This window comes from Papilio xuthus, unplaced genomic scaffold (assembly GCF_000836235.2).
Source record: "Papilio xuthus unplaced genomic scaffold, Pxut_1.1 DF827680.1, whole genome shotgun sequence".
Lineage (NCBI taxonomy): Eukaryota > Metazoa > Arthropoda > Insecta > Lepidoptera > Papilionidae > Papilio > Papilio xuthus.
In genome coordinates, this window is record NW_013530969.1 from 7,133,304 (window position 1) to 7,150,616 (window position 17,313).

Consider the following 17,313-nt stretch of genomic DNA (forward strand, 5'->3'; position numbering starts at 1 on the left):
TTTGTTTGTGAATTTAATATGACGCAGTATCTATCTACCAAAACCTACATTATCGTATAATTTTTTTATCCTTTTTATGATTATTACTGCTATCTCTATTATTTCGCTCTCCGGGAATAGCAAAAGTATTATGTTTGTATTACCGCTATAAACATGATTATTATATTTACGTAAGAATGGCGATAAGCAGTTCAATTTCAGAAGGCTAATAGGTGGGGAAATATACTCTTTGCAACACTTTTTACCGTTGGTTGCTGAAAGCAAAATCTCTGTATCAAACATATCGTTAACCCTGTCATTATCTTTTACATAAAATATATGTTTTGAACGAAGATTTTGGTGACAGAAACTCTCAGTCATAATAACAAAAGAATAACCTGCATAAATATTAATATAAATATATTTTGGATTATGCATTAACAAGCGGTACCCTATTTTCTTACACAATCTGAGACCCAATAAAAAATAAATATGTTTTTGAGCTCAACACAAACAGAAACATGAGACATATTTCTACTTAATAGGTTCTTTTTGTTCTAATTTCTTATAAATTTATTGAACCCGGGCGAGCTTGTTTCAGTATTAATCAAAGAATAGTCAACAATTTCTGTTGACTACAATTGTTTTCATCGTCAGACTGTTACTCTTAAGTTCTACGTATTTCATCTCGATCGTCGGTACACTTTTCAGTAATACAATTACACCTTCCCTTATTTAACTGTAGAGGCAGACGTAGCGATCTCAATTCGCTAACGAAACCCGATTCGCTAGATAGATCAGTCTTTATCTACTGCTTACTAAACTAAACCTAGATAATATAATGTAGGTACGTAAAAGTGCGTGATCTTAGAATGAGATAAAGCGACTTTACTAGACTAACTATCACATCAGTCACTTAATTGAGGTCCTGAGCGTGGCCGTAAGAATGCTTCTGTAGTACGTATGGAAACCTGGTTACATACATTGTATTCTATTACAACATTCATACATGTTACATACAAATATTGTACTTCATAATGTAAAATGAACTCGCTAAATAATATGACTCGTTCAAAAGCACATCACAATCACTAGAACTCGTCCAATGAGATGAAATAATAGTCACCTTGCATCACAGTGAATGTACGACCTAAATTTATATAACCATATTGATTTTAATAATCTCAACAGTACTTTCTTATACACAATCAAATAATACAGTATAATAAATAATAAAATGGTGTTAAAACAAAACTTAGCAAACCCATCCGATAACTTTTATAATGTTGAATTATGCTAACATTGTTTTTCAAACAAAGTATCTTTAGTGCTTGGACGTTCTATTACGTAAAGGGTATTTGTTAAATACTGGAGGTATTGATCTGTTCAATCCAGTAATAATTACTTACTAACCGAAGTTCCGATTAAGTGCCTTCTGACGTATTCAAGTTTGTTGATACGTTGCGTGGCCAAACAGATTTACAGTGGCGAGTCAGTCATAAACAAAAGCTATGTTAGTCTATGTATGGCCTACTACAAATCATAGTGCTTCGCGTCGCGAAGTGGCAATGTAGCAGTTTCCCCCGTGTTCGCACGCTCGACTTTTTCTCCGGACAACAATGTCATAATTGCCCGCAGCCAGTTTCCACTTTCAATTTCGCTGACGGACGACGCACAGGAGAAAAACTCGAACGCTAACCGATGTTCGTAATGGTAGCAAAAAAATTACTTTCCTATCATGGCAACATATTTAAAATATTCAAGTTCCACCAAAATGTTTCGCTTTGACCGTGTTTGAACCGCGATGTGACCTAATTTGAACCGCGAATACATTTAGTATGTTTTTTTTGAGAATTGGAAATTAAATTCAAATTAGATTATTATTGGTTTTAAGTAATCGTCAATTGAACTGAATTTCTATTCGCCTAAGTATCTGTGTCAAATGAAGACGAAACTTTTATTTAGCTCTATCTCCCCTTTTATTTAACAATTTTTATTATTAAAATGTTTTTTTTATTAAAATTTACTATATTTATCTTGCTGACGGTACTTCTCTTCACGTGAGCGTGTGTTGCGTTTGTTTACGGTTTTCACTATCGATATTTTTCCCGCAAGTGAAAATTCCAGCGCGCACTTCTTGCGCTTGCGCACTGCAAGATGTCGCATTTTTTGCGTCACGACGAATGTATTATTGTGACGTATTGGAAAACGATCAATTTGACAGCATCACCACAATTTCGTATTTACTACGATAGATAAAAGATAATTTTTAAATGGTATTTACTATATGACAAATGTCATTATTGTCTTAAAAAATATTTGAAAAACGCATTGATATTTACATTATAGGGCTAAACACGCGTTTTAAACGAAAAAGATGTCCCGAGTTGTAAAATTGTTGCGTTTTCAACTGTCAAAGTTATTTCATTGTCTTGTTGAAAATATCGATGAATAGCGCTACATTTTGTTTTAAGGATATTGACTCTAATTGCTATTGTTAAGTGTTTACTTTTGTGAAGGCGACGCGACGCGACGATAAACACTTTTCAATATTTGTACAACAATTTATGTTTCCCTTTGTATTGGTTGTTCATCTATTAGATTTTTAATCTGCGCTAATCTTCAACATTTTATCACACACTCGTTGGTACAAGGCCGCGGTGCGACGTGTGCGCAATATAGATTTGAAAAGGTTTGTAGCTCGAGCAACAAGAAATGTATTGAGTCTGTCGTCATGTTCATTATAGGTAAAAGTAAATCGAAACTTTCCATTGCATTTTTGTTAATATAAACAATAAGATAACCCTTGGATACGGTCACGTATAGAGATAGTCTATTTTACGCGATAATGCTTAAACTTCTTGTTAAGATGCAACAAATTAAACATATCCAAAACAGTTTGAAATGATATATTTATTTAATTCGCCAACTGAACTGTAGAAGGAAAGTTTATTCTGATTTTAAAATAGAAAACCTGAATCAATCAAATTAGAAAATATAAATAATTTAAATCAGAATAAGACGGCAAACGGAAACGGAGACAGATATCATTTGCTTTGGAAATAGACATGACAACCACTATAGTATCCAGCAAAAAATAATTTCATATTTATTGCCGATGCATTTGACTAAAGGATCACGTATTTCAACGGGAAACTATTTCAGTAGTGTGCGTTTACCCGGCGTTCGAACTGCGGCCATTTTTTCATCACACACCAACACGATTACAAAACAAATTACATATTAATAAATACTGTATGTTCTTATGCAATAACGGTACACGAATAACGTTGATACGTGTACATAAATATACGTAGAAGTAAAGCATCTGGTTGCGATGAAGTTATAAACGCATAAAACATAACCTAATCCAACAATCGTTCTCTTGACCGGATAGATGTGGGCTATTTATAAGATGGGGAAAAAACGACTATACACGACCAGTCTTCCTGTGCTAATCGATGCCAATTACCGTACTTGTGTGTGCGCGGTGCAATGCGCGCGTGTGTGCGTGCCCGTGTGTGCGGCGTGCGCGCGCGCAGCGTCATAGTCCAACCTTGAAGCAGTACAACGACTGCACTCGTATCGCGCTATCAGTTCGAAAATGTTGCCACTTGCTGCTTCACTGCTACTTTTTTATTTATTCCTTTTTTATAACAAGAAAATATTATAAACTCGATGTTGCGTACCTGTGGTACAGTTAAACCATTTTTGGTTTACATTTAATCTTTTATATTACGATTTTTTTTTGGTATTATTGAGTTAATAAAAATTACACATAACTATAATATTATGTAAGTGAAGACGAACCCTTTTAGTCAGTGCGCCAACAAAACACCTAGCCTTTGCGTCTGGAATAACTAATTTAAAACGTAAATTAAAGTCTTTCGCTTCGAGTAGCACGCTCTAAATCTAAATTATATTATTGTTTGTCCTTCAAAGATTAGTTTTCAATATTATAATGACCTAGTAAAATTAATGAAAACTCAGACAATGTAAAAACAGACAGAAATATTAGATACATCTAATCAAACACAATTAAAATTAATTAATTAAATGTTTAAAGTCTAACAAATTCTAATTATAATAGAATTTTTTATCAGACCATTTAAAACTCGAACGAACATCGAAAAAGCAAAACTGTAATGTTTTAAAAAACTGATGAAATAATTAATATTACCAGAGAGCTTTAATTGCGTATAATCAATCGTTTATTAAAACTTTTGCAAAACATTTTACCCGAATGGTCACTTTCCATGACACCTAGTCCTTTGGCTGCGCGAGTCTCATCTTGTACTTCATCTCTCGCTTGCACTTAGTGTTATTTCATTATAATGCTGTCTCGCTCACATCAGTGCATAATTGGCGCGAGGAGATTGATGATCTAAGCTCCCAATCGATCGACTTCTACGAACATTTATTTTTTTGCTGTTGTTTTTAATATAAATAGCTAATAATTTCTTATATGTCTAGTTATTTTTACGTATTTCTATTTTCTTCCTGAATACAAATTGATTTTTTAGCGTATATGAGATCGAATACATATTTACTAACAACCAAAATAAAATCCTTTGTTTCATGTAAGACGTTCAATTCAAAGATACACCCTGACCTTATTTGATAACTTTCCATAACCGCAGTCGGCAGCCTGCTAAATGTTTCCATTTAACGAATTGCTTAAAAAAACATGTCTATTATCTATTGATAGGACGGAACTATTGACGCAAGATACTTAAATAAATCTCATGTATTCAGTAGTCGTAGTGACTAACTTTGTTGAAAGGAGGGACTTTTATAATTTAGAAAACAGCACTAAATCTAATACATCGTCTTATGTGTTCCCTTAATCTATTACATTTATGCTATTTTATATATTCTAATTATTTTGATTTTTATTCTGTGACAAAGTCAAACTGTATACAGTTCTGAGGGACAATGTATTACTTTAAGTTATTACCAATTAATAAATAGTATAGTAAATAATATCAAATGTATATAAACTTTCATACATTCAAGTATATTACCAATTCGATGATGTTTTGCCAATCAATCACAACTATAAAGTATTTCCGGATACAATAAACACTATCAAGGAATTTAACATATCATATCAGAGAAGAAATTTCGTTAAAAGATAAAAAAAAGTGCAACATCATTAAATTGTATGACGCTTAGATAAATAATACGGATGTAGTATAATTTTAAAAACGATTAAATCACGATAACTAAAAAAAAATCGTTAAAAAATTCAAGTCTCAAAGGAAAATATGCTTCTCCAGCATTTAAATGTAGTCGTTTAATCCTCTATAAGTAACTTATCTGTAGCATTATAAACATCAAGGCGAGGAATTCTTGATTATGTTTCATTTCCGTTCTATTTTGTTGATGTAAAGAGAATTTTCTACTTTTCTGGAACATAACAAAAGAGTAAAAACTTATTTTATTGTTTTTAACGCAAAAGAAAGAAAATCTTGCCGCCCACATTACAATTACATCGGATAAGTAACGAAGATTGTTTTTTAGTTTTAAACTTTTTAAATTAAGTTTATTTAGGTCTCAAAGTGGTGATAGTAATAAGATAGTGAACACAGTTCAATTTTATAGTTTTATATAACATTATTCATCAACCTGGCCATTTTAAATATTATAAAATTCATTATGAGAGAATGCTCTGAAAACATTTGTCTTTTTTTATTTGTTTAATTGCAACTAACAATTGTTACATCTTACTTAATATTATAAATGCGAAAGTTCGCATATTTAGAGGGATGACTGTAATAAGGTATCTAACGGCTAATTAACGGCGATCTATAGTTCTGGATGAAATTTATAATAGTATACGTAATTTTTTTTTATTTCCTTGCGAGTGGAATCGTAGGCAAAAGCTATCAAATGCAGAAAAAAGAAATTAATTTAAAACTTTCATTCACAAAGCACACAACATGTAAGACAAACTGTGATTATATTCGCAGCCCCAGTCGGCGCTTATTTATCTTCGTAGGCCAAATTAACGTATGACATTGCTCCTACATTCGAGGCATCCCTATCTTACGCGACCAGTGTGTGAGACCTGCGCGCGCGCCTGCACGTCGCCTGCCGGGGGCGGGGGCGCGGGCCTGCGTACGCTGGCCGAGTCACTGTGTCACGTGGCCGCTGCGCACGCGCAACTTTATTTGTAAAGTCGGTCAATGCCCCGAACGTTAGATAAAAAAACATACAATTTGTTTACGCGATGAGTTACGCAAAGCGTTGGAGCTGATTGTTAGAACGTTCCGGTTTGTGATGCTCGAGCTGAAGGATTGATAATATTGTGCGTCGTTGTTATAATATGTGCTCACATTCATAGTTACCTATGTTAGCGCCCGCTCGTTATGTTTCTAGTAACTTCTATTAAATAACGTTATGTAAAATGTAAAGGAATGTATAGCTCGATAACTGGGTCATTGAAGAACCAATTCAAAGCAATATTTGCGGGCTCATATACATTCCGTTCGCGCAAATAAATCCACTAAAAGACTACATTAAATTTTCCTCCGAACTCAATCGGCAATCGAACAATAACGCCGTAACGAACCGGGGGCGGACCGAAATTTTCAATTAATAGACTTGTCTAGTGAAAATCTGTAGAACCAGGCGGGAAATCGAGGAAAGCTCGCGGATGAAAGTGGAAAAAGCTCGGCGCACACATGTGGCAGGCGGCGGAGTTTGTGTGTGTGCGCGATGCGGGAGTGTGCGCGCCGCACGCACACACGCAGTCGCTACGAAAACGAAAGTGTCCGAGCGCCGCCGAGCGCCTCCGAGGCCGGCTCACGAAGTCAGTAGAACTCGCCGGCGAAACTGGGACATCAGTCCGCAATTCGACGCGATAGCCGGCGGACGCGGCGCGCGCTTATCACACGACACATTACGCCGTATGACATAACTGGAACCGCTCGTGATTATGGTGTCTTTGTGAATAATTAAATATGATGGCCGTTAAATACGAGGCCCGTCCGGCGAGCGTCGAGCCGGAAGCGTGCCGAGCGCCGGCGGCGGACCGGCGCGCCCTCAGCGCCGATTCGGAGCCACGGACCCTGGCCGCCAGGAAAGCGTATCCGGAGCCCTGCGGCGAAGCTGTCGACACCGATGCAGAGGCGGAGGCGCCGCTGGACCTGAGCACTCACGCCAGGAAGGAGATCTCTGTGCGGGAGTTCGCGAGGCACTCGTTCGCGGACCCGGCAGACTATGTGCGCGCCCAGGTCATCCTGCGGCAGTCGCGCGGCTACCTGGCCGCTGCTGCCGCCGCCGCCCGCGATTCCGGTACCGAGTCCGACGACTCCGCGGAGCGGCTCAGCCCCGGCGATGACGCCATGACTGGCAAAGCGTACAAGAAGTCCCTCATGAAGCGATACAGTAAGGATAACCTTATACTTTTGTGTAGATAGCATGTCGCCGCTCTATTCTTATTTTTTTTCAATCGCGTCACGTTTTATTTATTTTGTATAAACTTTATTGTGCTTCCACGTTTTGATTATTTACTTTTTACGTAAAAACTATTTCCTTGTTCCTGAAACGCTGAAAAAGTTTCCTTTGCTGCGGCCGCTTCCAGACTACCCTAAAAGATAAATCTTTCAAACAACCTAAGGGTCACGACGTCCTCCTGTTATCTTTGCATGTGTATGTTTAGGGTTCTCATTCACCGTACTGAAAGTAGTTAGTTATTACTGAAAATTGATTCTTTGTCGTTAATTTCCTTTTTTGTGTTCGATACTTTTTATTTAATTTCTGTTAATATTTATCATTGTATCAGTAGACGATGTGTATACAAAAACCCCGAAGGTTTGTTTCGTTATTTCGTTAGCTATAAGGGCGGCGAGCTACGGGCGTAGCGAGGGCTACACGGCGCTACGGCCTACGTTACAGTTGCAGCAACATAGCTGCTTTTGTAGTATTTTCATTATACATTAAGACATATTTATACGAATAAATATTGAAATATTCATTGACTGTACAGTTTTTTATCTTTTTATGTCTAAGTTGGCTTTTTTATAGTCAAATACGTTAACGGTTTTTTCTTCATTTGTTAACTATTTACGTTAATTTAACTATGGAGTTAGATGCTTCTAAATTAAATGTATTAGAGGAATTGTAGAATATTACTGTTAGTTGTTTTTTTAACTAATTAAATAATTTTATATTTATATCACTTGCCAAACTTCAATCGTTAATAAATAAGTTTCTCTCACGTATTCTTAATAAATGAATTGACGTAAACAAATATGTTTTAGTAGTAAACATACAGACTAACATACAATAAGCTATTGTTTGTAAAGAATGCCGGCACACGACGCGGAGTCCGTCATCAGTTATAGTAATACCCAATCATTTCCTTTTGTCCAAATTTTACATATTATACTTATATAAAAACACATTCATAGATTCATTAGAAATGTCTACATCATTAATTTACAACAATATACTTCACGCCCATATCCCAGTGGGGTAGGCAGTGTCTATAGTCTCCCATTTGGCAGAGTCCTAGCTCTTAATCATTTACTCTGTTTATAATAAACATTAGAACTCAGTGACGTTGTCCAATCAATGTTCAACATTAGAATTTTGAAATAACTACGCATATATTTTATATAAAAACAAGTATTGTTAACTTGACAAAAATAATAATTAGTTAACTCTATATTATTGACATTCCTTATAACGTGTGTTCAACACCATCTTAATTCAGCTATAGAACAATTCTATTGTAAATGATTTGTTTTATTTTATATTTTGTTAATATTATATAGCATTAAATGGTTATATTTATAACATATCATAGTATATGTTGGCTTGTAATTTAAATATACAGACGAGTGATAAATGGGCTCAGATCTGAGGAGAAACAAAAACAATATTTTAGGTTATGAACAATTACATGTTACATTAAGGAAAATATAATAAATTACTGCTTCTGTTTATTTTTAAAACATATCTTATCACTAGCTTAAGATTAATCGAGTATCAAGATTGACAACTTTCTTTTATCTATATAAACATTTCGAATTGACAACTGCTAAAAGCCTACCTAATGTAACGAATATTAGTTATAATACATATACGCGTATGTTTGAGCACTTTATGTAGAAAAAAAAGTAACAGAAATGTCCATAATAGCTATCAATTTTTTTACTACTTTTCGTTTTACAGACTTATTTTGAAATAATAAGCATAACACAAAACTAACTATTCTAATTAATTTTATAAATGCGAATGTTTGGATGGATGGATGTTTCTTAGAAGTTAGATCTTAATGAAATTCGGCACAGATGTAGAACATAATCTGGAAGAACACATAGACTACTAATTAGGTTTTTTAAATTTCGGCGGATGAAGTTGCGGGCGACAGCTAGTATTGAGATAAAAGCAAAGACATTCACAATCCACAAGTAATAGATTAATGAGATACGATCCTATAGCATCGACGAATGTTCCACAGTTTTAAATAACCAATATTATTTTTGTTAATTGCTCATTATGTTATCGTTTACCAATTTCTTGGTAAACAAGAACATACACACACGTGAACTCGTTGCGAATTAATTTCCGCACAAACCAGCATTTAGCAACGCGCTAACACGGATAAGGTTCGTCGACATCGAACCAGCCCGGAAAATTATATTCGAAGGCTCAGCAAAATGGCGCAATTTTCTACGTATACACTTTTCATATACAATTCTCAAACATTACCTCAAAATTACAACAAGATATTTTAGATTATAACTATATCTCCAGATTAAAGAATAAAGCAGGATGATATGAAAAGGCTAAACAAATAAATCTAGAATCATTTTGTACTTTTAATACTAATATTAAAGTAGAATAGTTTAAATACGTACGATATTGTAGTTGTTTGACAAATTATTCAGTATTAAACATAAATCCAGGAAATATTAAACTATCATGGAGATGATAACTATTTTTATTCACTTAACAGACGCGTTATAAGTTTATGCGTCCAATCAAAATGATATAAAATGTATGAGGAAGAATAGTTAATTAAATCGGATTTACTCAACTATTGACAGTGGTGCCATCTAGTAATGAAAACAATAGTACAAATGGTGCTAAATAATTCTAGACACACGATACAATGTATGGAATTATGTTGTTTATTGAATCTATGGTAAAAATATTGAAGCTCGTGGTTTGAGTAATTATCTACATTTGTTATTGTTTTGATCTACGCTTGATACTTTGCATGACTTATAGTAGGTTTCTGAAACCAAAAACTCTATATAAAGCATATCGTTATCACTATAATTTCTTATTTCTTTTGACAAAACAGATTTATATGTATATTTAAACGTGGATTTTGGTCTCGGAAATCCGACGGTGGATTATCCGACATCTTTTATTGATTTTATGTCATAGACAATGGATTTAAAACGATTGAAATTAAATTATCATTAAAATAATTGTAAAGACATTAGGGTCGGGTGCGGATTAGAAAATACACCATTGAAACAGATAGGAAAACTATATCTAATCATCTTAGAACTACCGAAAGATTACATCCCACATAACAATATCGTAACTGACAAACAGAAGAAAATATAACTGTATGCAATTTATACATATTAATAAAATTGGAGTGTCACATCTCATTTCTTACAAATTATGTGTTTACGTGGCTGATTACGTAAACCCAATTTTTTTTTAATATTTGTCTGTCCAGGACAACTGGACCGATTTGATGGTACTTTAACGGGAAGGTAGGTATGCCACTTTTTTCTGCTCTGACGAATTCACGGGCTACTGCTAGTAAAGATAAACGATGACCATTGCTTGTTCTATTTTGTAATATAAAACATGTCTCTAATTTCAATGAAATAACAGACGTAATCCAACACATAACAAAACAATCGAGCACAGTCAGCGGCGAGTCGACACCATACTGGGAAACGAACAGGGCATCGAACCCGCACTACCGCGAATCCAAATGATGACAAAGCGTTTAGTTTACATCGCACTAATTCTATAATCGCAATAAAATCGTCATTGTATGCTGATTCCGGTGCCTTGTTTAGCCGATGTTTTAATATTAAAACGATACTATGTACACGTATGTATCAAATGCTACTCCATACATTCTAAATAAGTTGTTGACCTTTCTTATAACACATTTCTAATAGGTGTTGCAAAAGCACAATACGCTATGACTTGTTCAACAGCGTGAAATGTATTAGCCACGTATGGGTACCGACATTATCACATGCTCATGACCAGAGACACAAATAAGTGTGTACTTATAACCTTAAAATCTTACTAATATTATAAATGTGAATGATTGCATGCATCGATGGATGTTTGTTAAAAGGTTCCTCCAAGAAGATAGCATGTATCTCGATGAAATTTGACATAGATGTAGAACATAGCCTGAAAGAAAACATAAGCTACTAATTTTTTTTTTAATTCCCCGGACAGAGTCGCGGGACAGCTATTAGGTACATATATCTGTTCTGCGATGTAGTTTGCCCTCAAGTTAGTGTGATAGAGTTGCCAATGATATTGTTTTATTTAATAATATTCCAATTCGTTCATTGAAACATGTCATGTTTTACGTAAATTTTGTTCCAATTTCGCGACTTTAACTAATGGCAAATTTCTATCAATTTAAATTAATTATCTAAAAATCAGTTTACAATCTATATTAATTTGATCATTAAAACTTAATATATTATATAAACAAAACGATCTCTGAATTTATTTTGTTGTACAAACGTGCAGATGACGAAGAGAGACACGCTGTCGTTGTGACAGTTCTATGTCAATTTGTATTTATAACTCTGTAGCGCTGAGATCTCTGGAATCGGGAATGAAAGCGATATCAATCTTGGTGTATGACCCGGTTTCTTACGAACTAAAAATTATCCAGAATATATCTCAATCGTGACTGTAAAAGTTATGATTCTCTTTTCTTTCCTCATTTATTATTTCCCAATTAATATTTTAAAACAAACTTAAATGTAAAGACAATTTATAACAAAAGGATCTTTATGGTTAATCGTGATAATTTTTTTCGACACACAAAGTGCAACTTGCAATCTCCCAAAGTTACAATTCAAAGATACTGTCAACGCGATTTTTGTCATCTTGTTCTGTCGTCGCCTCGCTTGCTGTCAGATTTATTTTAACACTTGGTAGAGCTGTCACAAATCGACCTATATTCCCATACTCAAAGAAAGGATATAGGAAACATTATCTGCGTGCGCAGCTGCCTAACAATGTAGCTTCCCTTGCCGGAGAAATGCGTGATACCTGCCCTGCGCCCGCGCAGGTCGGAAGTGAAAGGTGCGTAAAAAATCTCGTATAGAGCGTGATCGGACGCCGGATGGCCGCGGAAACAATGCCTCTTTGATGGATGGATGCACTTTATTAATTTATTCTGATGTCGTAACTTGCAGGAGGTAGTCTAACTCCAAAGTACTAGCACCAATATCTAGACAACGTAAGAGCTTTTTTTAAATCTCTATCACACAGGAGACAATCATATTTTAAATAGAATAGTTTTATTTCGTATTTGACATTTGTGTCTGTTGTATGGATAATGTATTACAAAAGCGCTTCTAAAAGACATTGAAGAAACTTATAAAAACCGGAGATCGCCGACAAAGGTCGTTGTTCTTTGAAATATTTGCATATATTATGTCCAAAAGCGTTCGCATCGCTCGGACGGAGCGGCGCTCCGCGGTGGCTGCTGTCGGCTGGACATAACAAGTGTATTGGCCGCGCTGTCCTCGCCATGTCCGCGTCGCGTCCTCTGCTCGCTGGCTGCTGCCCGCTGCCCGTAGACAAACAACCAAATAATCCACGACTACCTGTTCAGACGTTCGGATTTTTCGACCATTGGAAAAAGAAAAAAAGTGTATTAATTTATATCACGTGTCGAAGTCGACATAAATAATTCATTGCGTCGTTTCAATACGAACTTTAACAGAGAAGCGATTAGGTCAAAACTTATGATCGTCCTAAATATACGATACGACTTTTTGACTCATTGTAAACAATAGAATGTAAAAGGGTAAGGAAGGGTTGTTCTTTTTTTGAACGGCTTCCTGGAAACGTGCGTCCCTGTCGCGCGGCACCTCATTTAGCATGCGGGACAAGGATAGCGATAATAAAATATATTCAGGACCAATTTTATCCTTTTTTAATGCAATTTCAGTATTCGAACGGCGTTGGCGCATCCGCTTTTAGTATTTCCAATATAAATAAACGAGACCTACGAGCCGCCGCTGTTCGTTATCTATGCGTAAACGTTTTTACAACTTCCTTACATTTTTAACTATTTATAAAATGAGGTTCGATATTTATCCGAGGACTGTCAGGTCCCCTTCCCCCCCTCGCCCCCGGCCGGCGGCGCGGTGCGGCGAGCCGATATCATAAAGCGACTGCTCAAATGTTATCTGTTATGTGTTTATTCGTGCAATGCTCTTTACAATATTCGTGTAGAGCGGCGCGGGCGGCCGCGCGTTTTTTGGCCGGCCTTCAACCGCGTCGCAAGGCTATCGGATTTCACAACACCACACAAACAGACAACGGAACGGGTGGCCTACTGTTACTTTGACGCTCCTCTTCGAATGTTTTTCTAGTAAATAATATAATAGAAAAATATTATTGACCCAGATTTGACGTACAAAGTTGTAAATTAATATAACTCTTAGACAAACTTTGGTTATCGTCAAAAAGCTAAGAATACTTTCCGTGCGCTCTTCGCTTATCAAAATTAGAATACACTCCTTAAAGAAACCACTTATTACCGCTCGTTCCGACCACTCCAAAACATGTGAAGCGATTATATTTTCTCAGCAAAAAATAGTTAATAGGGTCATACGGTAAACGTAAAAAGCCGCGAGTTTCCGTAACCGAACGCCGCTCACCTTGCGCCGGCGCGCAGTTCATATGTCCCCAAAAAAACTTAACCCAATTTTTAAACATTGAAAAAACACTACCTGCCGCCGGTAGCGCTCCACCCACACCATTAAAATCAGGCTCTAACTGTAAAACGGTCCTTTTTTGCGGAGACATTTTTTCGCAATTTTTTTGCATCGCTCTCAACAGTTTTTTAATTTTGAGATTTATGGTCGCGTTCCTTATTACGCAACGGTACCTCCGCCATTGTTTGATTCTGCAGATGTTTTTTTATTTGCGAAATGTAAGAATTTTATTTTGTTGTTGAAACATTGTTGCTATAGAAAACATTTAAAAGTTTGCGAACCTCGCAGTAAAAAAAACAGCATGTCTGGCAATGTTTACACAGACCATTGTTGGTTTCCATTTTGCAAATTTAATTCGTATTAAAGGTAATATGCATACAATAAAATCTAGATCCTGGCGAGCTGAATAGTAATGGATTCGTCAATAAAATAAAGAATATTATCGGTAGAGTCGGTCTAGGCGGCGCATGCGTCATGCCAGACGGGAGCTGATGCTCTGTCTGATGTCACCACTCTGTGAGCTTCCGGCCACCTACACACACAGACACACATTCAAACACCTCACGTGTAGCACCGCACTAATTGCGCAAGTAGTCGCCATAAACAAAAATAATTGAACCTTTGTATGTGTGAGTTTTGTTTTGCCTCACGTCAATTTTCCTCATTCGAATTTACATAACAGGAGCCGTCGGTAACATTTTCCGCGACCGCATAACACATGCACTTTGATATTTTTGTTATTTACTAAATACATACGTCCTCTTGTTTTAAATTTGAATATTTCATTTTATGATAAAAATCTAAAATTATGATATTATTCAACGTTAAGAGATTATTATGTTTTGTAGAAGTAGGTGGGCATGATCGTGGTTTCTATCTAATTCAGTCTATAGTTAGGGTAGAAAAGTTCCTTTTGTTAGCCGTTAGTTCGGAACTAACTGAAACTATCCCTCAACTGAGCTAGGTCCAACTAAATATTCAATTAGTAAAGTTTTTCCCAATGTAAATATAAAGTCTGTTGAAGTTTTCAGAAGGTTCTAGGCCAGACGGTAGGCAAATAACCTAAATTGTAGAACCTACGCAGGGCCCGACACCGGACCCGGGGGATAAACTATGTACCTAAAAACAAAGTATTAACTATGGACCTTACGAAAACGAAATAGGTTTATTCTATTAAGATGTGTATATTGAGGTAGCTTCGATCTTTCTATTTGATTACCAAGTTACAAAGTTTGATCATTGACTTATCATAGTTGTGGCTGATAACAGTACGACATTTGTAAAGGCAAGGTTTTGTAACATCAGTGGCCGGCGGGCGCGAGGCTCCGGAGCATTTTGCGCCACACGGATGTTGGGCAACAGTGTGCACGGCACAACACACACACCGCCCACTGTGTTGTAAAACCTCACTAAATTCACCAGCACTCGACACAGCTCTTATAAAAACAGCATACGTGCTAATATCATTCGCCACACTCGCAACTTCTGTTGTTTCTTCAAGTAGGTCTTTGGTATCTGTTTTTAACTCGTATAAATGTATAATTAGTAAAATATAGATGTATGTTTGGTCATTGATTGTCAGTCTCTCATGAAGGTTTTCTAGTCTATTCATGCATACCAAGTGGCAGCGAACATCATTGTTCTTCGGCTAGGAGACAATGTAGCGCAAGGAATTTACGTGATCTATTTCCTATGTCTCGTCTGAGCAGGATGAAGACAAATTGCGAATATAACAAACACCATAATGTCATGAAGTTGTCTGTTATTATATATCACTCATTGGTGCGTATAATAAAATATTATAAGTCAAAAATTTTGTTAAAACGCTACAGTCAGCTTGTAGCAATACCAGATAGACATCTTTATAACAAATACATTCTGGAATATTCCTCGCTATATTAAATATAATTCGAATAAAAGAAAATCGACTAACAAGTCAATTTCCTGTACAAATATCTCGAGACGATACTGTAATATCCGGCGATATATCATCGTAAATAAACGTTCCGCTGCGACCTCAGGTAATTAATGTTGTAATGTTCTAAATAACGTACATGTATGTAGATAACAAAACATTCGACAAAAAACCTGCAGCTCTTAGAATTCTACATATTTCGAGAACTACAAGTGAGATGAAAACCAAAAGGTGTGGGAAATACCAGTATTATAGTGCACAGATAACTTAATATTCATAGCGGGCAGCCATCGGTAGCATTAAATACGCGCGGCGAGCGTAATGTTACGAAATATTTGTGTCAATGTCGTTGCGAGAAAAAAACTGTCGAAGCGCGAACCGGACGGACAGATTCCGCGGCCGCGCCGGATGCGGTACGACGCCGGCGCATTGCGCGCGCGCAAACAAACAAACACCACAAACATCCCGGCGACTTCCCCCGGCCGCTACGACGCGCGCGGTTTATTGTTGATCATCTCAGCGCCTGCGCAAGCAACTGCTCTTCTTAGAAGCGCTTAAACTAAGTACCAACCGCTTCCCAATACTGCTAATTGTTTATAGCTTCTTTGAATTGATCGCAAACGACCTTTAATTAGCAAACTGTGATTCTATTTATATAAATTTTATAATTTAATATTTTAGGAGGTACTGAAAAACGAGTAGGTGTTAAAACGTAATTGATGTTGATAGTATTTGACAACAAACCAGTTTGTTAGTTTCGTAAGTATGTAAGAAGCGAGGAGCATTGTGTGGCGGAGGTTGCGCAAGCCGCAGCGGCAAACAGGAAAACACAGCCTCTGACGCTTACACACAAAATTCACAACTGACTTTACGCGAATATCTTTCTAATGCAGGTCGTCCTTACTTACTGATGCTAATTTATTTAAGATAAAATAATATTGTAGGTGAAACATAATATTAAGATGACTTGTCTTCTATCAAAAGCTTTCTCCGTAAACTTTTCTAAATGCAAAGATATTTAGGAAATGTCGTATTTGGTAAGTTGTCAAATGTCACCTCCAAGTCTGCCGCCCACAAAGTAGCAAGACATTGGTTAACGTTTCCGGCTTACGTCTTATAAATATAATACAAACAAACTTCTAGAGTCGTAGAAAATAGACTTGGTTTAATAAGTTGAGAAGATGTTAGAACTAGTAAACAAAAGGATGTAAAGTTAACAAAGTGCTAGTATGCTCAGGTCTAACGGCTTCGGGTGTAATAGTAACATAGGCGTTGTATTATAGATAACGCACGCGCCTATATAATCTAATGCCTAGGCTGTGGTGTGCTGGGCGGCGGGAGGGGGGCAGGTAGGTAGGGGGGTCTGGGGCCGGTGCAACCGGGTCAAGGCGCGCGGTGCATCGCTCGCCAACGTCAAATCTCACTTTCGCGCTGCGCCAACATGGC

General features: G+C 36.5%; 1 protein-coding gene across 3 annotated transcripts in view; it reads left to right on the forward strand.

Moving 5' to 3' along the window:
* Eip74EF (Ecdysone-induced protein E74) overlaps positions 1 to 17,313 on the forward strand; it is a 141,131-nt gene that overhangs the window by 86,359 nt on the left and 37,459 nt on the right. Inside the window, exon 1 of one of the 3 annotated variants that reach the window (XM_013311213.1) lies at positions 6,819 to 7,371. The exons of the other annotated variants lie outside the window; for them this stretch is intronic. Within the exon in view, the coding sequence (XP_013166667.1) occupies positions 6,945 to 7,371 (427 nt within the window). The 5' untranslated portion in view covers positions 6,819 to 6,944. Of the gene's footprint in view, positions 1 to 6,818; positions 7,372 to 17,313 lie in introns of those variants that run through there. 3 annotated transcript variants of the gene reach the window in all.